This window comes from Typopeltis vanoorti, chromosome 10 (assembly GCF_054136105.1).
Source record: "Typopeltis vanoorti isolate ZY-2024b chromosome 10, IOZ_Tvanoo_1.0, whole genome shotgun sequence".
Lineage (NCBI taxonomy): Eukaryota > Metazoa > Arthropoda > Arachnida > Uropygi > Thelyphonidae > Typopeltis > Typopeltis vanoorti.
This window is the reverse complement of record NC_143558.1, coordinates 94,290,199-94,317,276: the sequence shown is the minus strand read 5'-3', so window position 1 is coordinate 94,317,276 and position 27,078 is coordinate 94,290,199. Positions and strand designations below refer to the sequence as shown.

Sequence of the window (27,078 nt, the reverse complement as noted above, 5' to 3'; positions counted from 1 at the left end):
GGGAATAAGAATAATCAAAATACTTACGCTTCATTCATTGGTTCTAGTAAAGAGCTTCCTTTGCGTAGACCAATCGCTACGTCCAATGAAGCAAATAGTTCAGGAGCAATGGTAATCCTGCATATATTGTGCTTCTGATAATCTCTATCAATGATTGCCGATAGGGAAATAGTGTCATCTAGATATACTGTGAATCCTGTCGCAACGGAATCGGCTATGTCATCAGTACTAGATACAAAGAACCCCATGGGTGAAGTTTTTAACATGCGCCTCAGCTGTACAAACACTTCATTCTGGGCTTCCTAGAAATAAATATAATACTCATACTTTCCTCTTTCTTCTTCCTTTACACAGCACGCTTCATATAAAATGTATCATAGATTTTGCCAAATACTTTTTTATAAGAGGCACAACGAAAAGAGAAATACTGTATAGTGAAATAAGTAGCCATTCCTTAAAAAAAAAAAAAAAAAAAAAAAGCATTTGTTACTACTATAGCAAATTATTATTAAGAAACACGATTGTTATAATGTTAAATTAATACAACAGAACACACAAAACCATTACGACCGTACTTCATATAGGGATGTATTCTCTCTCTCTCTCTCTCTCTCTCTCTCTACTAATACATTTAAAGTAGTTGAGCACTTTTAAACTTTGCTACTCTACGTTGCCACGAATATCTAAAAATGATGAAGTAGGCTGGACTTAAGACCGAAGAAATGATATTAGACATTGTGGAACTTTTTTTTGTTTGTGACTTTATTATTATTATTATTATCGTTCCGGGAAACTCCAAGGAGTCGACAGACTCATCGAGGGAGGCCCTAACATGTCAAGAACAACTATTCAACATTCACACAGTATCTATCATACCTTGCCTTGAACTCATTCACGGTCGTAGCACCCACAACAGACTCTGGAAGCTTATTCCACTCATTTACCACTCTCCAAGTAAAGAACCTAGCTCTAACACCCTTGTCAACCACGCTCTTGCCCAGCTTCCATGCATGGCCCCTAGTCCTCCCACCACCAGTCATATTTTCAAAAATATCTTCTGGATCAATCTTATAAAAACCCTTCAGTAATTTGAATGTCTCAATCATATCACCCCTCCTTCGCCTATCGCCCAATTTCTGCAACCCACAAATCTTCAACCTATTCTCATAAGGTTCATTCCACAGACCTGCTATCATCTTGGTCACTCGTCTCTGGACCCTCTCCACTTCCTCCCCATCACGAAGAAACCCTGGTGCCCATAGCTGGGCACAGAAGTCCAGATGGGGTCTTATCAAGGCTCGATACAGAGGAACAACAACTTGTTCGTCTCTGCATGTTAAAGTATTTTTCAGAAGCTAAGTGATTTGGTGAGCTGTTTTAGTTACTTTTGCAATGTGCACCCTAAACTTCAATTCCCTATCCACCAACACTCCCAAATCCCTGGCCTCATCAATCTCCTGAAGTATGGTTCCACCAATGCGATATACTGCTGCTATTCTTTTCACCCCAAAGTGTATAACCTTACACTTTTCCACATTAAATTGACATCCATTTTTCCTAGCCCAGTCCTCCAAACTATCCAAATCATCCTGTAAAATTTTTACATCCTATGCACTCACAATTGCTCTACCCAACTTTGCATCATCAGCAAACAAGTGAACACTTCCTCTCAGATCCTTTCCAATATCATTGATGAACAAATTGAAAAGCAGTGGTCCAAGAACAGAGCCCTGTGGCACTCCACTAGTCACAAGACGTCTTTTAGACTCCACTCCTGAATAAACCACTCTTTGATATCTCTCCTTCAACCACCCTCTTATCCATCTCACCAACCCTATATCTATACCCATCTGCTCCAGTTTACTGATTAGGGTTCCATGTGGTATCCTATCAAAGGCCTTGGCAAGGTCCAGTAGTATCACTGTAAACCCATTACCCCTATCCAGTTCAGCCGTCACTGTGTTATAAAACGTGAGCAAGTTACTGAGGCATGATCTACCCTTCACAAAACCATGTTGTCCCCCATACAATATCCCATTTTCATCTATCCAATCCTGTATTCTTTTCTTGACTAATTTCTCTAAGACCTTGACAATGATTCCTGATATGCTAATCGGTCGGTAATTTACAACAGCAGTCTTGGAACCTCCTTTATGCAGTGGAACTATTTTCCCCTCTTTCCACCCGCTCGGGACTAACCCAGACCCGAGACTCAAATTAAACAAAATGGTCAAGGGTACTGACAATTCTTTAGCTGCTTCTCGTACAACACGAGCTGGTATACCATCCAATCCCACAGATGTATTGACATTGAGGTTATGCAATAGACTACTCACCTCCACTTCATTAACCACAATTCCCGTATAATCTACTGGTTTATTCGTTTCTGCAGTGTCACCACCTGGATGATATACTTTTGTAAAGTGCTCACTCAGTAACTCAACTATCTCAACTGATTCAGTTACCTCCCTACCATCGGCATTCTTTAAAATCAATCTGCCATGTACATTTTTCCTTTTACTTGCTACATATCTAAAAAACTGTTTAGGATTATCTTTAGCCTGCATGGCCAATGTTCTTTCGTAATCCTTTTTTGCTTTTCTTACCACACTCGTCACCCTTCTGGCCTGCGCTTTATACCGTTCATGTGCCTGCCGGTCACCCTTCTCCTTAAATTCCCTCCATAGTTGTTTTTTTTTGCAACTCAAGCTTAATGGTGTTATTCATCCATTTAACCCCTACTTGATTTATTATTCGGACTCTAGGTATACAGTCAGCCATTGCTTCATGCAAGCACTTCTTAACTACCTCCCATGCACTATCAACTTCTAGTCCTTGCAGTTGTACATGCCATGGCACTGAACCAATCAAACTCCTAAGCTTATCATACTTTCCAGCCCGATAATTCCACATGTACCCTGTCTTAATTGAAAATTCTACACCTTTAGCCACCTCCCAAGTTAAGACCCTATGATCACTCTCACCGATTGGTGGCAATGTGGTCATATTTGTTACAGCCAAATCCTCAGATGTAATTACTAGGTCAAGCACTCTCTGACCCCTAGTATTTTCCATTACATGCTGTCGCAGATAGTTATCCCTTAATAACCGCATAAAATCCAGTTCCTTCCTCCCGTGTGTCCTCTCCTCACTCCAATTAATGCGACCATAGTTGAAATCTCCCATAATAATCACCCTTCTTCCACCCATTTCTTCTATTTGCTTGTGCATACTGTCACCACCATCTTTTCCATCACCTGGTCTATAGCAGCACCCAATTGTATATTTAGTTCTGCTAGCCACAATCTCACACCAAATGGCCTCAAATGTGCTCTTTTCTCTATCCTGCAATTCAACTTCTATTCTCCTTGGCTGGAGCTCATCAGCTATCATCAACAATACTCCTCCCCCCATTTTATTCTCTCTGTCATTCCTGAACACACTATACCCATCACATTCAATCCCACTAGTTATATCATCTATAGTCAGCCATGTTTCACTAATACCTATAACCTGTGGTCTGGAAGTGCCAACCATGGCCAAAAACTCTTCCTTCTTGTTCCTAATACTCCTAGTATTAGTGTACATGAATTTAAGACCCCCATTAGCCCCAACCCTACCTTGATGCCTTATATTAACTATCCCACTCAGATTTGTTGTCCTTATTTGCTCTGGCATATTATATTCATTCTTACATTCAACTGCCTCCATAAGGACTGTATCTCTACTCCCCCCCCCCTTAACAAATCTAGTTTCCCTGAATTTGCACATCCACTACATTCAGCAACACTTTCTCAAGTCTTCTTACACCGTAACCATTCAAATGCAAGCCATCCATCTTATATAGATCCTTTCGCCCATCAAACTCACTCCACACATCCACAAATTCCACACCACGCGTCATACATAACCCACGCATAAAGTCATTCGCAATTATAGCCCTCCTTTTAAACATTTCACTGTCATACCGTAGCAAAAGACTAATCATTCTAACTCTCTCACTCTTTTCTTTTGCTACCTCAAACAATTCATTCAGGTCTTCTATCATTTCCATTTTATCTCCTTTCAAATCATTCGTACCTGCCACAACAATCATTTCTTTCACCCTTTCCTTTTGCTTTCTAATAGACTCAGTTACGTCCTTTTTGGTCGCACCAGGTTGGTACGATTTTGTCAAATCCTCTACTAACACACCTCGTACTAACGAGTCTCCATACAGCACTCTATCCTTCATTTTGTTCATGTTCACATTCATACGTCTATTTTTCCTGTCATACCTTTTATTATTGGTTGGTTCATTCAGTCTACTTTTGTTCATGCACTCTAGCTGCTGTTTTGCTCTTTCAATCGCACTATTCAACAACGCGATCTCACTCAATGCATCTATCTCATCTTTTTGTTCTCTGAGAAACCATTTATACTATCATTCACACTTTCTACATTCACACTCTCACAATTTTCATGTACAACCTTGCCGTTTCTTGTCATATCCCTATTTCCTTCATTCTGAAGGTTGACAAAAATATCACACTCACGATTCGAAATACACTTCAATTCCTCATTCTCCCTACATTTTCTACACACATTCAATCCTTTATTATCATCTAACCACACTCCGACCGCACTCCGCAAAGCTTACATTTCACAGCTAGTACACGGACTCATTTCTTTTATGCTACCGTTCTTTGATAACGATGGCGAACCTTCATTACTGGCCGCCATTTTCCTTCGCACAGGTGCCATACTTATTTCAACGTGGTTTGTCAAATTATACGTTATAACACACCAAAAATAGACGCACTAAAATACGCAAGGCAAACAAAACAAAACTACACAATATTAAGTAATTTGTATCGATAACTGAAAATGATACTTATCTTATCTGGAGCTTGCACGAACACTACACATTACGAATTCATCTAGCGGCGACTTCCCGACATAGATTCAACTAGACCCCGTCTAGACTGGGGAATGAAGCAGTAAATCTCATCGCCTCCTGTATCTTCACTCGTGTCTGTTGCGCCTTACCGATTTTTAAGCAACTTAATGCAAACGTAGTTGGTTTTCATAGTCATGTGAGGATCGGACGTTTGCACTTGTTGTTTAACACGTTCATTGCCAATCACGCGATATCGCGCGATGCGAGTTCTCACCAAATGGCCGATTACGCGTTATCGCGTGGACGTCGCTAACTAAATAAAAAAATAAAAAAATTTTGGCCACCACACGAAATTCCAATTTTCAGCTTGGCAATGAAAGTGTTAAAGCACTTCCACACCAACCCACACACGTCTTTGAATGTGTGCACTTAAAACAGTTTAAATTGTTTTCCTGATTAGACATTAAAGTTGATGTCTTAATAATTGTTACAATGCCTTATCATTTAGAGTACCTATTGCTCTGCTAACATGAGAATAAATCACATTTTTGTCACTCGCAAAAGGCTGTAAACATACAACACATAAGTACGACGGGTGCACCGATTTTTTTTAACCACTTTTCAATTTTATTCATGTTTTACATAATCCAGAAACTGTCTGCAGTACAAACACGAAACTGACTGTGTCAGTCTACTTCTGGTCTCCAGTACGCGGAGAAGTGGCCTCACACTAGTTGATTAAACCCATCTCATCTAAAGACAATCCCAAACATTCATGTTTACCTCTGAATTCAAACTGGCAGCCTACTGATTGGAGAGTTGGCACGTTTACCACTCAGCTTACTATGTTGGCTAAGTAGGAGATAAGTGGATGAATAAGACTTTTGAATCAGGAGGAGCTGCTTAAAAACGTGGTGTGAATCCGGTACTTGAAAAATGGCGATGACTAGTCCAGGTGCGTTATAAAACAAGCTAGATAAATGACAGCCATATGAGGAAGACGAAGTCAGACTATGAAAAGCAGTCAGCCGTACAGTTCAAGGGAAATCCGAGAAAAAATTTTTTTTTCATTATGTGGCAATAAAATGAAGAATAGCCTTAAAAATAACCTTAGTGAATGTGAAAGGTAGGACAATGTAAGTTGCTTTAGAAAGAGTAGAGTTGTTAAGCAATAATTTTAGTAAGGTATATAAATTACAGACAGTCTCATTAGCTGTCAAGATGCTGAGGTGGAACTTGATGAAATGACGAAGGGGGAATTGTTGCAATCCCCCTTCGTGTTAATTCCCTTGAAGGAATGTTCAAGGGAATTAACAAGAGAATTGCCTCTGACCTGGTTGTTCAACTTGTCAATGCGACTACCGTTCCTAACGAGTGTAAAGAAACCTAGATAATCCAATATACAAGAGTGGCGCTAAGAGAAAGAGAGAGAGAGGTAACCAATTCTAGATTAATCAAGGCTTGTGTCTCTGGAATAGTTGTGTCGAAGAAGCTAATTGGATTGGATTCCCATTCATAAGGGGATGGATAGCACCTTAATCCTGTCTACAGGACAGCATGCTTTGTGAAAGGTTAGGTCTTGCTTTAGCAATTTGCACACATTATAACAGAATTGCTTCAGAGTTGTATAAAGGGAATGGCTATACCAACTTTTGGATTTCCAAAGCATTTGACAGGTTTCCAAATGGAAGGTTATTTATACAAAGTAAAAGGGATTGGTATGCAAAATAGGCTTCTGATAGATTGAGTAACAAGTATCAGAGTAATATATATGGAAGCACTGAGTGTAAAGGAAAGCCCAGAGATTCTACACTCAGGCCATTGTTGTTTAACTTGTATATTAATAATGTTGGAAACTGGACAGTTGTGTACATTTACTTGCCGATGATGAAAAGGTGACAGGGGTCATTTCCAGCGAAAACGCAGAATCCTTTCAGGATGATCTGAACTAAGTGGTTCTTTGGGCAAATTACAGTGAATTATAATTTCAGTGTTTTTGAGTGCATGGTTTTCCTTTTTGTAATGAGGACATTGCAGACAGAGTGTTTTAATGGTAGTTTGCTAGAAGTAGTCAGTGAAGTTAGAGATTTGAGGATGATGGTAGAAAGACGGTTAAAGTTTAGGGACCACGCTACTAAGATGATTAAGTATAATTCCGAAGAGAATACTAACTTGTAGGTAGGGCCATAGTTATGCACAGGCGCACGAGGCTGTAGCTGGGTCCCGAAAAATTAGGGCCAATTTAAGGGCGCCAAACAATGAGGTGGTATCCTGGAGCACTCTAGCGCTTGGGCCCCGCCCGCCTCGAGAAGTGTAAGTATGGCCCCGCTTGTAGGCGTAAAGAAGCTAATTTTCTTCTGTACAAGGCTTTATTAAGACCACATCTTTATTACTCTGCTGAGATATGGTCACCAGGATTCAGAAGAGATGGAGGAGACAACTGACCTATATTCCGACCTGTGTACATATGAGGTTAGACAGGGAATGTGGTTGTTAGAGTGAGTAATGATTGGAAAATAGGAGATGTAATAGAAATCTATAAGTTATTAGGTTGGTTTTTTATAGTATAGATACAAAGAAGATTTTACAGCTTATTGTAGATGGGAAGAAACTCGGTTATCCGGTTATTCCTTGAAACTGAATAAGGATGTGAGGTCCGGATTCTTCTCGGGGCGTGTAGCGAATATGTCGAATGGGTTCAGTGGTTGTTATGAGCAAATCTTCTGTGAATGATGAGTCCTAGATTCCTTGGAGGAGCCAGTATTATAATAATAATAATGAAAAATTTGTGATCAGATCTTATCTATATTTCTAGCATTCAAGTGGGAAGTCAGCTTTGTGGACCACATGGCTTGGTATAATTCATTTATGATATATGATTATGAATAATATAAGCACGTAAACAGAAGAAAGATATTTAATTAACCAGATATTTCGGTCTGGAAATAGCAGACCATCTTCAGTGGCACTACAAGAACAGGTTTAAAAAAATACACGGTAGAATACTAACAATAGATTTTAAAATGAATCATAAAATGTCTAATCAGAAGAGCCAAAGCTAATTGTTCTACTTCTAATTTTCTACAGAAAGAACTTTCTACTATCCAACAACACATGAAACTCAATGGCTTTTCCGAAAAGAGTACTTAACATCTTCTCGATTCTTATAATCCACCACAAAACAAACAAAACAACAAAGATTCAATACGTCGAGTTCCAATTCCATACATCTCCGGGATTTCAGAACCTATCGCAAGGATTCTGAAGAAATATGAGTTAACAGCTACGTATTCACCTATTAACAAATTATCTTCCCATTTTCCTTCTCCTAAAGACAGACGCTCAACTATGTCTCTTCCTGGAGTTTATAAAATTCCCTGCAACTGTGATCTCTCCTATTTTGGACAAATTGGATGTTCTCTTGAAAAAGGAATCCAAGAACATCAATCCTCCATTCATCACAACAAACCTAAAAAATCTGGATTGGCTCAGCACGGGATTGAAACTAAACACAACATCCTTTGGTCAAAAGCTCACCTTTTACATAGATCCCGTTAAAAATATGAACGTTTATTCAAAAAAGAAAGCGTAGAAGCCTTACTCCATCGTCCTAACCTGAATCGGAATGACTGTATATCTATATCAAAAATCTGGGAAAGTCTAATCAGGATAACTCATTAATTCATATTAATTTTATGTTATTTATTATTATTAATTAATATCTTTATTTCAATCATGTCTCTACTTAAAAATATTCCCTTTAATACTTAGTGATATAACATCACGCGGCTTGTTCTATTTTTAAATGATCTATTGTTAGTATTCCACCTTGTATTTTTTTAAAAACTGTTCTTGTGGTGCCACTGAAGATGGTCTGCTATTTCCAGACCGAAATATTTGGTTAATTAAATATCTTTCTTGTGTGTATGTGCTTATATTATTCAGTCTTTATGTTACAAGTATCCTTAAAACATCGATATATGATTATGTAAGCATTGGAAGTGGGTTACAGCAATACTATGTTGATGATGGGAACATTAATCTACTAAGTTGTATATAGATATTTGAATACTTGTAACATTCAAATATTCATAGCCTGACATATTTGCTTGTAATAATTACAAAACAAAAATGTATTACAATTCAGCCAGTTGACCAGAATGTATCAGCTCTCCAACTAGCAGACTGTGGATTCGAATTCACATTTAGGCAGAGATGTTTTTGAATATATTTAGATGGTAAATGAATCTTATTGCGCATTGTGAGATAACTTTGCTTATTGGAGGTCTAATAGGACTTGAAAAAGTTCCATGTTTGGCCTCTAGAGCTGAGTCTCTGGATTATCTAATGCTTAGTACTGTCATGATACTCCTTACCAGTTTTACTTTTGTGCCCTCACGCTTAACTTACCAGAATTTCTTCGTGGATTGGATTTCCTTTCCTAACTAGAATGCTCAAGTCATCAGTGTCAACGAGGTCTTGGAGAGATTGAACGATCCATTTCGCCTCAGGAAACGTTAGGAACGCTATGAGGTTTCCACTGTAGGTAGCCAGGATGACAAGAACAGCTAGCCACCAAGTACCAACCACAATACGCGCTGAAATAGTATTCGGCAAGTGAATGCCACCTATTTGTGAGATAAAAAAAAAAGTATAAGAAATGAAATTATCAATAGGGTGATGAAAATATTTAGTACAATGCTAAATTAGCTATTTATTTTATTTCTTTATCGCCCTCTTCCCCCCCCCCGTCTCTCTCTTTCTCTCTCTCTCTCTCTCTCTCTCTCTTATTACTCAAAATATTTCTGATCTGGCGAAAACCGTGTTTACAACGTCTATCATTGAGCCATGATGAGCAACTTTAAATGCAGTTTATACCTTAAATGTAAGAAGTAGGGGATTGCTTTACAGGGTGAAACTCCAATATGGTAGCATGAAAAACTTTCTTCCTGCCTAATCCTGCTTTCACCCCCCCCCCATTTTCTGGTCTGGTATCTTAACAAAGTTTTCTTTTGTCTAATCCTGCTACCACTTTTTTTCCACTGGGATTGTTACATCGAACCCTGCAGAGAACTCCTGAAAATTGTTGGCTAATGGGGCTCTGGCACACCCAATGGTATGAAGAGCATCTGTTCTGATCAGAAACATACTACCGCGTCCTGGGGCTGTCGGCGCGTCGAGAGCAGTCCGGAATCTCGATGATAAATATGCTACGAGGACTCTCAACATACTTCAGCTAAACATCAACGGCACTCAAAAAAAGATAGAAGAACTTAAGAATATTTTATACAGAAATAACACATCCACATTGCATGCTTATAAGAAACGAAACTAAATCAAAATCTGAAGCTTCAAATCAAAGGCTATTCAACGTTAAGGAAAGACAGACCGGATCGTTCTGGCAGAGGTCTAGCTATACTCTTACGGACTAAACACACTAAATATAAAGAAATCGTATCAGCTACAAACAGCAATATAAATATTAACACAGAGGTTCAAGCAGTCAAGATATTGCTACCAAAACGCATTATTACAATAGTAGGTTGATCCTACATCAATTTCCCTTCTTTGTCAACCTGGAATCAACCTTGAACACAGACCTGAACATCCTGGAAGAGTACTTCAAGCAGTGGTACTTGAACCCAAATCCAACAAAAACTGTGTTCACAGTATTTCACCTGAAGAATGCTGAGGCGAATCGACACCTCAACCTTTCTTTCTGTGGAAAAATGGTACAACACGAGTCTCACCCGAAATACCTTGGAGTGAGCCTGGATCTATAAAAGGCACATCACCAACCTATCCAACAAAATTAAAACGAGAAACAATATCATTTCAAGGCTTGCTGGAACAACCTGGGGTTGTGATGCAGAAGTCCTAAGGTCGTCGGCACTAGCCCTCGCATTCTCTGCAGCAGAATATTGTGCCCCTGTCTGGGAAAGAAGTGCACACACTAACATTATAGACACCCAGCTAAACTCTACCATGATCACAATTAGTGGGACAGTGAGAAGCACCACTCTCTCCTGGCTGCCTGTACTATCTAACATTGCTCCACCAAACATACGGAGAAGACAAGCCTCGATTAAAGAATTTAATAAAACAGTGAGCAACCCACTCCTGCCCCAGACTCTCATAAATCCACCTGGTCTTCGCCTAAAATCTAGAAAGCCTCTCTGGTTCATGGACGAACTCTCTTCAGCTGCCCTGCCATCAATAACTGACATGTGGAGAGAATACTGGTCCAAAATCCCCCAACAAATGGCTTTCTGGTAGAAGATCTCTGTGCTGTGCTGCATGGTTTTGCTCTTCCTAGGAAGATTTGGTCATCAATCAACAGGATCAGACCTAACCAGGGCAGATGTGGCTACCTACTGCATAAATGGGGGCTGTTGGACCACCCTTATTGTGATTGTTCTCCCGTGGCTCAGACGATTACTCATATTGTGTACGACTGCCCGGGACACCAATTTCACGGTGGTGGCCTACAGGACATCCACAAGATAACAGATGAGGCCTTGGATTGGCTTTCCAGCCTGGACATTGACCTGTAGTTGTAATTACTTTTTTTTTTTTTAAAGGAAGACCTGGAAAGCAGTTTATGCCTTTTATGTAATGAACTTTTACATGTTAAGTTTTTCATCATTTGTTTCTGGATATTGTGATTGTACATTTCACTTGCCAGTTTCACAAAGCCATATGCATAAATAAATAAATTACAATAGTCAATGCATATCACCCAGACAACACAGATATCAACACAGAACTAATTAAGCAACTAAGTCAAACAGTGTCAGATACAAAGATCCTTTTAGGAGATCTAAATGTCAAAAGCCCAACATGGGGCTCACCACAACTAGATCGGAAAGGAGCACAATTAGAAGACATAATTGATGATCTAAACCTTGAGATCATAAACACAAGCAAAATATATACCTGTCAAAAATAACAGGCACAGAAGCAGCATTAGACATCACAGCAGTAGATTATGAAACTGCGAGTCTTACTCAGTGGAAAATACTAAACAATGCCATCAGTGATCATAGACCTATTATCACTACCATTAATTTGTAATTAGACCACAAACCACAGACAAAGAGATCTTGAAACTTCAGAAAAGCAAATTGGCTTAAATACACACAACTACTAGAAGCATATTGCACTGGTACTCCCACTAGTAAAGATCTTGATCAGCAACTACTAGAATTAACAAACAACATACAGAGAGATGCAAAAAATTCAATTCCCAGAGGACTCAGGAAAAACAATTGGGTTCCATTTTGGAATGATCATAATATCAATGAAATGATCACTGAAAGAGATCAACGAACAGTTAAAACAATACAGAAGACAACAGAAGGAAGTTAATAGAATTAACTCAAAACATAGAAGATGAAATTCTAACTGCAAACAAAAAAAAAGTGGGAAGAATTCTGCAATAGACTAGATCCAAGGAAAGACTCACGACACTGGAATATCATCAGATTATTAAATAACACAACACTTCCGGTTACTGATCACTCTTCGAACGCAATCTTCTCAGGAACTAATACAGCAGCAACAAACAAACAGATGGCAAATATACTTAGCCAAACATTGCTCTAAAGTAAGCAAACTGCAATACAACAAAGACAAAAGTGCATGAAAATTGTAAAACATCTGCTAATACAATCCAGAACCTATCCTTCTGAAGGCATCTTTATTCAGGACCTCCCAATGACAGATAAGAACTAGAAACAACAATTAGTCAAATTGACCCTGACAAATCACCCGAAATTGATCTTATCTTTGGACACATGATTAAAAACATGGGGAAAATAGCCAAAAACTGTCTTATGAAGACATTTAACACTTCCTGGAATACAGATAAACTACCAAAATTCTGGAAAACATCAGTCATTATACCCTTACTAAAACGTAACAAAACCTCTAGTGACTGTAAAGGCTACCGACCAATAGCTTTGACTAGCACTCTCTGCAAATTAAACGAAAGAATAATACATACCAGACTTATGAACTGGCTCTTAGAAAATAACAAGATCAACTTCTATCAAACTGCATACAAGTCTCAACACAGTACAGAATATCAATTATTTTATCTTTGCCAATTAGTCATACATGGCTTTCAAGAAAAACCACCAAAGAAGACAACAGCAATATTCTTGGATCTCACAGCTGCCTTCGATCGCATTTGGAGACAAAAATTAATAAAAATTGCATACGATACTGGATTAAGGGAGAATGCATTATTTTGGATTTCTGATTTCATGAAAGGAAGAAAAATGAAAGTAAAAGTTAATGGAATTTATTCCAACATGCATCGAACTTGGGCTGGAGTCTCACAGGGTTCTGTCTTAAGCTCACTCCTATTTCCTATCTATATGAACAATATTTATTCTCACATAACAAATGACATAAAAATAGCATGCTGCGCAGACGATATAACAATCTGGCACACAAGCAGTAATCCTCAGCAATCTGAAAAAGTCTTAAATAATTCAATAAAAGGCTTAGTAAGATGGGTAAATGAACTTAAATTACAGATAAACCCATAAAAACAAAACTGAGCATCTTCTCCACTGATAGAAAAAAATACACAATTTCATCCCCCCCAAATCAAAATATATAATACCAAAATACTTAGGCCTAACCCTAGATGCTGAACAGATTTACAACTCATATTACAAATAAATATATCTAATAAAGCTCTTAAAAAGCTTAATATCATCAAAAGGCTTTGTGAACAAACAACGGGGGGGGGGGGTGCAAAACCGAAGACACTAAAATCTACATATATGGCACTCATACGACCCACTATGGAATATGCCTCATCAATCTGCGCTCCAGTTTCTACTAGCTCAAAAGAAAACTTGACAGAGTACAATCAAGAGTAGCAAAAATTATTATAGGTGCAGTCTCATCCACAAATAATTTAAAAGCTCAACAAGAGTGTGGGATTCACATACTAGAAGACAGAAGAAACCTCCATAGTTAAATTCACTAACAGAATCAGGAGCCAACAACAGGATCACATCTCACTCAGTACTTTCGATGCCTGGACAAGAAAATCTAGACTAAAGAGATCATCCACTTTATAATACGATTATGAAATTAGGAAACAGAATGGCTTAGAACACCTGTCCATTGAATTAAGCAAAGCACTATTCCTTTCCACTATTCTACCAAAAAACACAATGATAAATTTAAATCTCCTAGAACTTTGTCCAAAAAAGGATTCACAGGAAGAAAAGAAAAGGACTTGACACTATACATCACTTAAATAATCCAAACCATGTCATTGCCTCACTGATGGGCCATCTGATGAATCACTCAACCAAGGGGGTTCAGGGGTTTTCCTAACTCTACTTGGAGGCAAGGAAATGCAAATCAAAACCACAGTTGGCAAAATAGCTTCAAACTTCACTTGTGAATTAACAGCTATCAAGGTCTATCTCTCTAATCCAGTAATAAACTTTAGAGAAGGCATAACCATCTACAGCGACTCTAAATCTGCACTTGAAGCATTAGAAAATGGGAAAACAAAACTCATACAAGCAATTTATGAACACCTAACAATGTTAAATTTGAAAAATAACATTGAAGGCAATGAAAGAGCAGACAGCCTAGCCAAAGAAGAAAGACATTTACCTCAAAAATTACACTCACTATCACTAACTGATGCTAACTCTGTCACTAAAATAAGATTGGTAAAATAAACTATCAAGAATGATGAAATAGTGAAATTAACGAAAATAGAGAAATAACCACAATCATCACCAGACTAAGAACGGAACATTTTAAAGGCATGAAAATCCAGTCAGTCAGTAGTAGGAGCTATGAAGCATGCAAGAACTGTCCAGGAAGTTGAACTGACACCTACAGAAAATTGACAATAACCCTAAAGAAAAGCTCTACTCCATCAGAGTTCAACAGATTGCCAAAGCAGTTCTACAGGAATATGAGTATTCAAACTTTATGTAAATGTATTATATAAAGTTAACTCGTTCAATGTAGCCTTATGAATTATAAACTAATATTGACATGTTTAATATTTTTAAATAATACTTTTTAGTTCTTCGAGAATAACTACAAATAGACATTAAGAAACGTGCAAAAGACATAACACATGAGGTACAGGATAATATATACAGATGTGCAATAATATTTACATTGGTATTGCTGTCACTTTGACATTTGTATTACAGTAGAAATGTATAGTTAATATTGACATATTACCACTAAAGCTTTTTAATAAATTAAAATACTGACTAAATATTGAAAACCAATCGTATAATAATTTTTGTATCGATTTCTGAAATATTTACGCAATTATAATAACCATCTTTAGTGACATTCCAACTTGTAATTTTTAGAAAATTCAGTACTATTTTGTTTTCTACATTGAATGAAATTCAATGTAAAAAACTCATTTTCTACATTGAATTTCAATTAAAATTTTGATAATAATACTTTTTTATCTATATTTACAACACGTGTTCTTCTAATATTAACAGTTAAGATTACACGGAATTTTTGAATAATGGATAATAATAATAATATGATAATGTCTCAAATAAATTACAGACATATCATTATTACAGATGATTATTATGGACATTCTTTGCATGTTTACATATTATGTATAAAATAACAATTTTTCTGTTTTCATCGTACAGAGTATTTACAATTAATGCATATTACACTTGATGCTCTGTACATTATACTGTACGCAGTTTAAGGCACATATTTATTTAAAAATATGTATATATTTCTTTTCAATATTTATTTTTCTTTGGATACAAATTCATATACATTTTTTTTTTTTTTAATATCTGTATCTTCATTTTTATTATACACTGTACTGACTGTTTTGTTACATAATTTGCTGTCTTTGATTATGAAGATTGTTGTTACTGTTTATGAATGGGATGTAGGCATTGGATGCTGGTGATTTGTGATGTGTATATTAGTGTTAATGGTATATTAACTTTGTTGGTATATTTTCCAGAGTTCGTGTTTTAATGTTCTGTAGTTGTCTATGTGTTTTAAATTACTTGGTAGGTTGTTGAGTAGCATGGGTATGTGATCTCACCAAAGAACTATATGAGTTGTTGAAGGGTGTAGGGATGTAGAGTGTTGTTGTGGGTCGTGTTATATGATATGTGTTTCTGTTATTTCGAAAGGTGATGTTAAAGTAATTCCTTAGTAGTATTATGTAGTGTTTCAGATTTTTAATGCTCAGGATTTTGTGAATCGCCATGTGCTGGTCGGATATTCGTTGTTGTGTATAAGGTATCCAAATCACTGTTGACACAATTTTCCTATGTAATATTTCTAATTTTGTTAGGTGACTGTTTGATGTGTTTGCATAGTATCTGAGTAGGGATTTGTAGATACCGTGATATAGGAGTTTTTTTTTTATGTTGGATGGAAGAATGTCTTTTACTTGGAAGAGTTTCGTTGCGATGATGTGGAGTTTGGGATGTAGGTGTCCTATATGTTTGGTCCAAATAAGATGGCAATTTATGTAAAGACTAGGGTATTTTGTATGTGTTACCGATTTGATTTCGGGACATTGACAGGTTTTTTTTTTTTATGTTAATGCAGCGGTATGTGTGACAGTGTATAGATAGTGGTGCGGGGAGCATGATTCTCGGGTTGTGTATTATTAACATCTGTGTTTTGGTCCCGTTGATTACAATTGCGTTTTGATAGAAGTATGTTGTGATTTCGTTCAGGTCTTGTTGTGCTTTGGAGAGAGCCCGTGTTGATGTTTATGTGGATTGCTAGTACTGCGGTATCATCTGCGTACTGAAATATTTGACTTCTTATGGCCAGGTTATGAACATCGTCAATGTATATGTTGAACAGAATGGGTGATAATATGGCGCCTTGAGGGACACCGTGTTTTCTTTGTATACCCCGGCTGTGACATGTACCTATTTTTGATACTTTTGTTCTGTTTGAGAGATAATTCCTGAACGAGGTATGCAGTGTTCTTCTTATACCTAATGAGTATAGTTTGGTGAGTAGTATGTCATGTTTAAGTGTATCAAATGCTTTGATTAAGTCAAGCAGTATAAGGACGGCGTACTTGTTTTTGTCGAGAACTTTGTTTGTTGCGTCGGCAATGTCTTCTAATAAAGTGATGGTGCTTTTTGTTTTCTGAAAGCTGTATTGGTATTGTGATATGATGTTGTACTTCTGTAGATAGTCCTGTAGTCTGGTGTGTGTTATTTTTTCTAGAATTTTCAAATGATTGGTAGGGTAGCTATTGGTCTGTAGTTCTGAATATCGTTTCTTTTACCATGTTTGTAAATTGACGTAATTATTGCAGTTTTTAGTTGTTGTGGAACAATGCCAGTATCGAATATTGTGTTCACGAGTTTCTAAAGTATTGGATTTATTTGTTCAAAGTGTGTTAAAAGGTCTGTTAGTCTTATTTTGTCTATTCCTGGGGTGGTCTTTGGTTTTAGCTGTAAGAGTGCTTCTTTCAGTTTCAGTTTTGTTACAGGTGGAAAATACATAGTTTTGACTCTGTGTCGGTAGTTTTTTTTTTTGTTGTTGTTCTTTGGTAGATTGTCTTTTTTGAGTTGTGTGATATTCTTTGTGAAGGCATGGTTGAATGAGTCTGCTAGTTCCTCTTGGTTTGTATCCTGACCGAAACTTTTCTTTTTTCGAGTTACTAAACGTTGAGCCCATGTTTGCTTCATGTTGTCGGTATATTCCATGAATTTTTGGAGGTAGTAGTGTCTTTTTGCCCTACGAATTTTGGTGTTAGTTGATTTCTTGTGTTTTTGTATAATGTTTGTAAATGTGTGTTATTGGGTGACGGTTTTAGTTTTTTCCATAGATTTTCTTTTACAGTAATACTGTTTAGTTTATCGCCATTTATGCATTTATTATTGTCTGTTTGTCGCCTCGTTTGTGTAGGCTTTGTTGTTTTTTTGTATATTTCTGTGAACTTTAGTTGTGAACAATGCCCTTTAATATGATCGAGTTTTGTTGACTTTTGTGGCAGTGAGAGGGGGGGGGTGTTAGGTAACGTAATAAAACGAAGTTGAGACAAAGTAGTGATCGGCAATTTTGACGTTAATTACTGATGATGTATATGTATGGATGGGATCCTGTATGTTGATATGATCAATGCATGATTGTGTTCGTGAAATGTTGAGTATTTATTTTGTTGGGGGAGTTAATGGTAGGGTTTATGTTGTACTGACTTAGTATATCAAGGTATGTGTTAGCGGTTGAAGAAGCGTGGTGAAGGGTATTTATGTCTTAATTAAGCGCCGCCGTAGCGCAATTGGAAGAACGACGGTAAATTGCGTCCTTAGATTGGAATAGGCCTAAGTTCGATTCTCGTCGCGACGGGAGAAATTCGGACGATTTCAATCGAAGGTGAGTTAGCCGATCTCATACGGAGGTAGCAGAGTTTTTTCTCCCGGAAACTCGGGTTTTTCATCCCGCATACAGACAAATTGGCCCTTCAGAACACACACAATTTACAGACAAAAAAAAAATACTAGTTGTGGAGGTGGACGGTAGATGGCGTTGATGGAGATGATTCGTAGTAGAGGTTCAGTGTAGTGGTTGAGACAGTTGCAGGTGTCCTCCCGCGATGAATCTTCGGACTCCTTGGAGGTATCAGGAATAATAATGTCTCCTATTAGGATGAGCCTGTGTTATACGGGGTTCGATGCCGCCTTAGCCATGCTTCTAACTCATGTAGAAAGTTGAGTGGATTATTATCTGGGGGTCTGTATACTATTATAATAATTTATCAACTTGGATGGCTATATATTTGTTATCAAATATATAATTATCCAACATCCGCTCTCCAACATTAAAAACACACACAGAACAGTAAAATCACTACAATCACTCAGATTGACACAATACGATACCTTGGAATTTACTTCGATGTAGATATGAACTGGAATACCCACATAAACCATCTACACAACAAACTCCGAACAATAACTGACAAACTCTATAGGTTAAAAGACAGTTCCCATATGCCTAAAAACACTAATATACAAAGCACTATGTCAAAATATACTAAGATACGCTATAACAACGTATGCTTTTTCTGTGTCCTACAAACTAAATAGATTAATGTAATTATAGTACAAAATGATAAAACTGATCTTTTGGGAACAAAGAGACAATATCGACTTTATATACACTGCAATTCCAGAACACAAAATACTGACAGCAAAACACTTATGTCACTATGCAGCTTTGCTAAAACATTATTTTGATGCCAACTGCAGGACAATCAGAAATACATACCGTATAACAAGACCTCAGACAACTAATTTTTATCACATCTAAATACAATAATCACTATGGAAAGCCTACACGAAACATTACATTTTGAATTCAGGAACCTTACAAACTATAATACCCACATGTAGTGGGATTGAATGTGATGGGTATAGTGTGTTCAGGAATGACAGAGAGAATAAAATGGGGGGAGGAGTATTGTTGATGATAGCTGATGAGCTCCAGCCAAGGAGAATAGAAGTTGAATTGCAGGATAGAGAAAAGAGCACATTTGAGGCCATTTGGTGTGAGATTGTGGCTAGCAGAACTAAATATACAATTGGGTGCTGCTATAGACCAGGTGATGGAAAAGATGGTGGTGACAGTATGCACAAGCAAATAGAAGAAATGGGTGGAAGGAGGGTGATTATTATGGGAGATTTCAACTATGGTCGCATTGATTGGAGTGAGGAGAGGACACACGGGAGGAAGGAACTGGATTTTATGCGGTTATTAAGGGATAACTATCTGCGACAGCATGTAATGGAAAATACTAGGAGTCAGAGAGTACTTGACCTAGTAATTACATCTGAGGATTTGGCTGTAACAAATATGACCACATTGCCACCAATCGGTGAGAGTGATCATAGGGTCTTAACTTGGGAGGTGGCTAAAGGTGTAGAATTTTCAATTAAGACAGGGTACATGTGGAATTATCGGGCTGGAAAGTATGACAAGCTTAGGAGTTTGATTGGTTCAGTGCCATGGCATGTACAACTGCAAGGACTAGAAGTTGATAGTGCATGGGAGGTAGTTAAGAAGTGCTTGCATGAAGCAATGGCTGACTGTATACCTAGAGTCCGAATAATAAATCAAGTAGGGGTTAAATGGATGAATAACACCATTAAGCTTGAGTTGCAAAAAAGAAACAACTATGGAGGGAATTTAAGGAGAAGGGTGACTGGCAGGCACATGAACGGTATAAAGCACAGGCCAGAAGGGTGACGAGTGTGGTAAGAAAAGCAAAAAAGGATTACGAAAGAACATTGGCCATGCAGGCTAAAGATAATCCTAAACAGTTTTTTAGATATGTAGCAAGTAAAAGGAAAAATGTACATGGCAGATTGATTTTAAAGAATGCCGATGGTAGGGAGGTAACTGAATCAGTTGAGATAGTTGAGTTACTGAGTGAGCACTTTGCAAAAGTATATCATCCAGGTGGTGACATTGCAGAAACGAATAAACCAGTAGATTATACGGGAATTGTGGTTAATGAAGTGGAGGTGAGTAGTCTATTGCATAACCTCAATGTCAATACATCTGTGGGATTGGATGGTATACCAGCTCGTGTTGTACGAGAAGCAGCTAAAGAATTGTCAGTACCCTTGACCATTTTGTTTAATTTGAGTCTCGGGTCTGGGTTAGTCCCGAGCGGGTGGAAAGAGGGGAAAATAGTTCCACTGCATAAAGGTGGTTCCAAGACTGCTGTAGTAAATTACCGACCGATTAGCATATCAGGAATCATTGTCAAGGTCTTAGAGAAAATAGTCAAGAGGAAAATACAAGATTGGATAGAAGAAAATGGGATACTGTATCGGGAACAGCATGGTTTTGTGAAGGGTAGGTCATGCCTCAGTAACTTGCTCACGTATTATAACACAGTGACGGCTGAACTGGATAAGGGTAATGGGTTTACGGTGATTCTACTGGACCTTGCCAAGGCCTTTGACAGGATTCCACATGGAATTCTAATCAGTAAATTGCAGCATATGGGAATGGACATAGGGTTGGTGAGATGGGTAGGAGGGTGGTTGACGGAGAGATATCAGAGAGTGGTTTACTCGGGAGTAGAGTCCACAAGACGGCCTGTGACTAGTGGTGTGCCACAAGGATCTGTTCTTGGACCACTGCTGTTTAATTTGTTCATAAATGATATAGGAAATGATCTGAGAGGAACAGTTCATTTGTTTGCGGATGATGCGAAGTTGGGTAGGGCAATAGTGAATGCAGATGACGTCAAAATTTTGCAGGATGATTTGGATAGATTGGAGGTCTGGGCTAAGGAGAATGGATGTCAGTTTAATGTGGCAAAATGTAAGGTTATGCATTTTGGGGTGAAAAGATTGGCGGCAGTTTACTGCATTGGTGGAACCGTGCTCCAGGAAATTGATGAGGCACGAGATTTAGGAGTGTTGGTAGATAAGGAATTGAAATTTAGGGGACACATTGCAAAAGTGGCCAAAACAGCTCATCAAATCACTTGGTTGCTGAAGAATACGTTGACAAGCAGAGACAGGCAGGTTATTGTTCCTCTGTATCGAGCCTTGATAAGACCCCATCTAGACTACTGTGCTCAGATTTGGTCACCTAGGTTTCTTCTTGATGGGGAGGAGGTGGAGAGGATCCAGAGGCGAGTGACCAAGATGATAGCAGGTCTGTGGAATGAACCGTATGAGAACAGGTTGAGGATTTGTGGGTTGCAAAAATTGGTTGATAGGCGGAGGAGGGGAGATATGATTGAGACATTCAAATTACTGAAGGGTTTCTATAAAATTGATTCAGAAGATATTTTTGAGAACAGGGCTGGTTGTGGGAGGACTAGGGGACATCCATGGAAACTGGGCAAAAGTGTGGTTAGTAAAGGTGTTAGAGCTGGGTTCTTTACTTTTAGAGTAGTGAATGAGTGGAATGCGCTCCCTGAGTCTGTGGTGGATGCTCTGACAGTGAATGAGTTTAAGGCGAGGTATGATAGATACTGTATGAATGTCAAATAGTTGTGATGAATATGATTTGGGGCCTCCCTCGATGAGTCCAATGACTCCCTGGAGTTGCCCGTAATAATAGTAATAGTAATAATGGCCTGAAAAGAGCCCTAAGGACATACTATGAACAAGAAACATGCACCCTGAATACCATACAAACTTAATGAAACACAATATATTAGTTCAGGCTTCCAGTTCAGTGATGCATCAAGACATTCCAAGTTATCATTGATCACTTGGAATGTAATGTAATGTGCTTGCAGGAATTTCTCAATCAATGGCTGTAGTGGAAATGAAACCTATTAAACAGCCTGCTTCCCAACACAGCAAACAAACCAATAAATAATAACTAACTGGTGTCATCTTCAGATAAGCTTAGCAAATAAGCTTAGAGGATGAAAGCTGAGAAATTACATCTCATCTAAGATCAATATGAAAAATGGAAAAAAATCCATATAGCACATTTAATTGCTGTAGTTACAGTGCTTAAATATATTAAAATCAAAATTGTAAATATATATATATAACTCATTGTTAAATGAATAAATGCTGTATTATTATTAATACATTATACAGAAAAGAAAGAAAAATCTGTACGAATTTCATTGTTACAAAGAAAAAAAAACTCGGAATTAAACCCGTTGTAAATATGTAATCTTATGTGTTGTAAATATGTAATCACAATTTGTCATCATAAATTGATTACATATGCAATTGCTGTGGCCATGCAATTGATATCCCCCTACAGCTTAATGACATTCAGACCGTAAATCAGATTCCTAGGAAGAGCAAAAAAACAAGGCTTTCCATGACCTGCACCAGTCATAGTTCATCTTACAAGCAAGTCCACAAGGGACAATCTCATAAAAGCTAGCAGACAGAAAAAACCAGTTGCCAAGGACTTGAACGCATTGCAAGATAATACACCAATCTTCCTATCCGAATAGTTAACACCATTCAACCAGAATCTGTTGCACCAAGCAAGAAAAGCAAAAACAGAAAAAATTTTCCAATTTTTGTGGATCAGAAATGCCAAGATATTCTTGAGAAAGTCACAAACTTCAAAGCCGATACAAATTAAAAGCTCAGAAGACATAGACTGCCATAGTGAAAAAAATTAGTCTCCTAATTAAAAAAATTAATCTCCTAATTAGTTCAAAAAGAAGACCACAACACAAATGAATGTGAACCATCAAGGCGGATGTAATAACACCAGAATATATCAGCAATTTCGATTAGCCTTTTTTGATTAGCCTACTTCCAACACAGCAACCAAATCAATAAAAAATATCTAACCGGTGTCATCCTCAGATAAGCTTATTAAAAAGCTTTGAGGATGCAAGCTGAGACATTACATCTCAACCGAGATCAACAGAAAGAATATATATATTATTATTATTGTTATTTATCGTAGCTTCCCAACACAGAAAAAAAAAAAAAAACAATGAATAATAACCAACTGGTGTCATCCTCAGATAAGCTTACATATAAGCTTCGAGGATGAAATCAAAGAAATTAGTTCTCATCCAAGATGTATCATATGTAACCAAATGCATGTAATGTACGTATCACATGAAAACCAATGTATGTAATATATGTATTATATGTAAACCAATGTACATAATGTAAATATCACAAGTAAATAAATGTAAGTAATGTATTATATATAAACAAATGTATGTAATGTATATAATAATTGTAACAAATGTATGCAATGTAAAAAACAATTCTTTTAAAAGTAAATCATGAGTTTACACCGTATGTTTGTGAAAATAAGGAAACATAATATTTAGATTGCATATCTGTAAATACTGTTGTATAATCACACCTTTTCAAACTTGAAAAAAAAAAATAGTAAACTACAACATGTAATATTATACAACTTATGTAACTCCGAACAATATAATTGTAAATTATTATTATGACTGTTATATATAAAAAAAAAAACTGTTATCATCATTACTATTTATATCTCATTATATGTAGCACAAAGTGCTGAACCTTGTAAAATAATATACTGAATAGATGATCATTGTACATATGTAAATATTTGAAAGAACAATTAAAAAAAAAAATTTGACACCTCCAGGGAGTCCAAAGACTCATCGAGGGAGAGTGTGCCAACAGCATCGAACGATTGAACCCCTTCCAACTACTAACCGCGCTCAAACTTAACTTTTTACGTGAGCCATTAGTAGCAGAGGCTCGACCAATCTTTGCTGGCATATAACGATCTATAATATTAACTCGGAATTGGGATATGTTCATATTTATATATATACTGACTTAGATCCGAGAACTGGAAAAAACAATTAAATTTATTCAAAACGCAACATGTTTAATCGGATTGTCCGACTTCTTCATGCGTGGGAACATAGAAAGCAAAGAAAAAACACTACAAGAAACATCGTATTACTATAAAAACAACTATTATAAAATTCAGTTAGCTTTGAACTGTAGCTACAGTCCGTGTTGAAGTTCTATTGTTGGGCATCTGCGTGCGTCTGACTTCACGAGTGTACCAATATCGGATAGCAGAGCTGAAAGAGTCCGGTAGATTATAACTGAGGTTACTATTTATATGATGAGGGTCCATAACAATTTCCTTAGACTCGACTGCGGCGTTCTACCTCGTCATGGCGTATATGAAGGTTTGAGGTTGTTGTCCAGTTTATCTCATGTTGACGGCCTTCATCATTTGTGTTTACTGAAAACAGTACATGGCTTGACAGGGCACTTGCTCTAGTTCTTTTGTAGACAGTGTCTCTCTGGTGTTCTTCCAGACGTAGGAGGATGGATTTTTCAGTTTGGCCATAGTATTGCTTCCCGCAGTCACACGTAATTTTGTACACTCCTGGGAATTGTAGATGGTTGTGAGCCTGTTTGTATTTGCTTAAAATCGATCTTAGTTTAGGAAGAGTATAGAAGCAGGTTTTATATATATATATTACATTTAAGTACTGTAGTTACAGCGCTTAAATACGTTAAAAGCAAAAAAAAGAAGTAAAATATACATAACTTATTTTTATACTATAAATGCTGTTAAAAATGTACTTTTATTCAATTGCAAACTATAAATTACCATCTGTAGTAACTATTATTAACACATTATACAAAAAATAGAAAATTTGTATGAAATTCACTGTTAAAAAAAGACAAAAAACTAGAACAACATGTCTTGTAAATGCATAATATGCAATCATAATTTCAATAATAAAAATCATTGAATTAAAAAAATAATAATAATAAAGATACTTAAGATCTGATAAGGTTATATAATCAATATAATCCCACTGACTTAGAAACCAGTGCAAGCTTTACGAAGATAGTGGAATTGTTATGTTATTTGGTACTTTTTATGGATAATGGTTGTAGTTTCTGTATGTTATGTTATTTTCTGCTCTATTGATTGTACTGATACTTCATGTTTCAGTGATTTGTAATAAGTTTCTGTTTCAGTGATTTGTAATAAGTTTCTGTTTCAGGCTGTGTGTCATGATGTTGTTGAGCTCTTTCTGATACGCTGTGTGTGTGTGTGTGTAAGATGCGCTCTCACATCTTCTGTACCGGTTGCTATAGCACTTAATTGTGTAGAGTTTTGGGCGGTCATGTTGTGCCATATGCGTTTTTTATTATAATAAATTAGGCACCTAAAAAGAAATTCTTATTTCCGACGTTTTACTAATGCTTTCTTTTACAGTCTCAACTAACATCCAATCATGTCCAAACACTCACTGATAACTAATGTTATTTCCTTATTCCTCCTCAAAATACAAAAGTTATTGACACGGAGAATACCGAAATTTCTTAACTGGTTCTCCTTCCAAATATACTGTAGACGTCAGCTCTCTTCTTAGTAACTCAGACCATAACCTCTCTCATATTTCCTTTACTGCGGAACATCCTTCTGCAGCCAGTCTCGGTTTCTTGTCCTTTATCGTTACAGTGAACCAAATGGGATTACTTTAGTGACATCTACTCCTTCTTTCCATGATTTGCTTACTGTTTCTGTTCTCCGGCTCCGATAAAATTCCAACTAGAATGTCTCCCCCCCCTTCGACACATACACACGCCTCGCTTAAAACTTCACCACTCTCCAAGTGTGTACTCAAAACGCATCCAAGTGGCTCGAGATCAAAACTTCTACTTCGCACTCAGCCTTACAATATCAGCTTGGCAAGCAAAAAAAAAAAAAAATCTGTTACAAATCCGACTTTGAAAGAGCCATATACAAAACATGCTTCTTCTTCGAACGGCAATGAGGTCTTCTACTAACTATAGGAACATTGGGCACAACGTCTTCCGCCAGAGATATCAAGAAAATGAAGAAAGATATCAAGCCTTATTATATTCGATAATAAGGCTTGATATCTTTCTTCAGTTGAAAAACTCTTATAAAAGATTTCTCGCATCCTAGATGGAATTCAACCTCAGATCTTTCTAATCAATGATGTTGAGCACAATTTTGGCCTTTCATGGTTACTTTTGTGTATTACCCCTCCCCCCCCCCCCTCAACTTCCTGTTTCATCGTCTGTAAAAGCACTGGCTGAATGAGAAACAATTTCGACACGTCGCAGATATGATGTTGGATACGACAAGGGATCTGCATGCAGTTTCTAATAGGGCCTTTCAAAGATGCATTTAACAATGGGAACGATCACTGTACCGTATTTTGAAGAAGATAATAACTGACGGTAACTTGTATATGCTTTAATTTTCATGAAAATAATTCTCTCCTAGATTTTTTATTGATTAGCCATAGTGTATGCGTGATGAAATTATGACTTCGTTTAGCGTGATTTCTTTAATTTTTAGAAAATAATGTTTTCACACATTTAATAGACCTACCTTGCTGTAACATGGCCCCAAACACATACCAGAAACAATTCCAAAAATGGAACAATCCATAAGTATTGCTTTGTTTATTAGCTTTGATCACTCGTTGGCTACATCTGTTGACTATGTAGAGAATAGTGCTCATTATGGGAATGCTTATAGCAATGCCACACCATACCTATTAATAAGAAAATGGTTAAATCTCATTAATATTAGAGATACCATAAATTAATTGCAAGAACTAAAAATAAACTTTTATAATTTATTAGTAATAAATAAATTATAGTCGTATATTCCACATGATTCTACAGGGGACAAGGTTGAGTTACCTA

General features: G+C 37.1%; 2 protein-coding genes across 2 annotated transcripts in view; one reads left to right on the top strand and one right to left on the bottom strand.

Moving 5' to 3' along the window:
* Sec23 (transport protein Sec23) overlaps window positions 1–27,078 on the top strand; it is a 410,761-nt gene that overhangs the window by 59,010 nt on the left and 324,673 nt on the right. The gene's annotated exons all lie outside the window — the stretch shown is intronic.
* The window catches only part of LOC150102602 (putative glutamate receptor), a 55,224-nt gene continuing 28,169 nt past the window's right edge, over window positions 24–27,078 (bottom strand). Inside the window, exons 9-11 of the mRNA XM_090398710.1 lie at window positions 26,759–26,924; window positions 9,290–9,507; window positions 24–302 (exon numbers count right to left, since the gene is read on the bottom strand). Coding sequence (XP_090254836.1) covers window positions 24–302; window positions 9,290–9,507; window positions 26,759–26,924 — 663 coding nt within the window. The remainder of the gene's footprint in view (window positions 303–9,289; window positions 9,508–26,758; window positions 26,925–27,078) is intronic.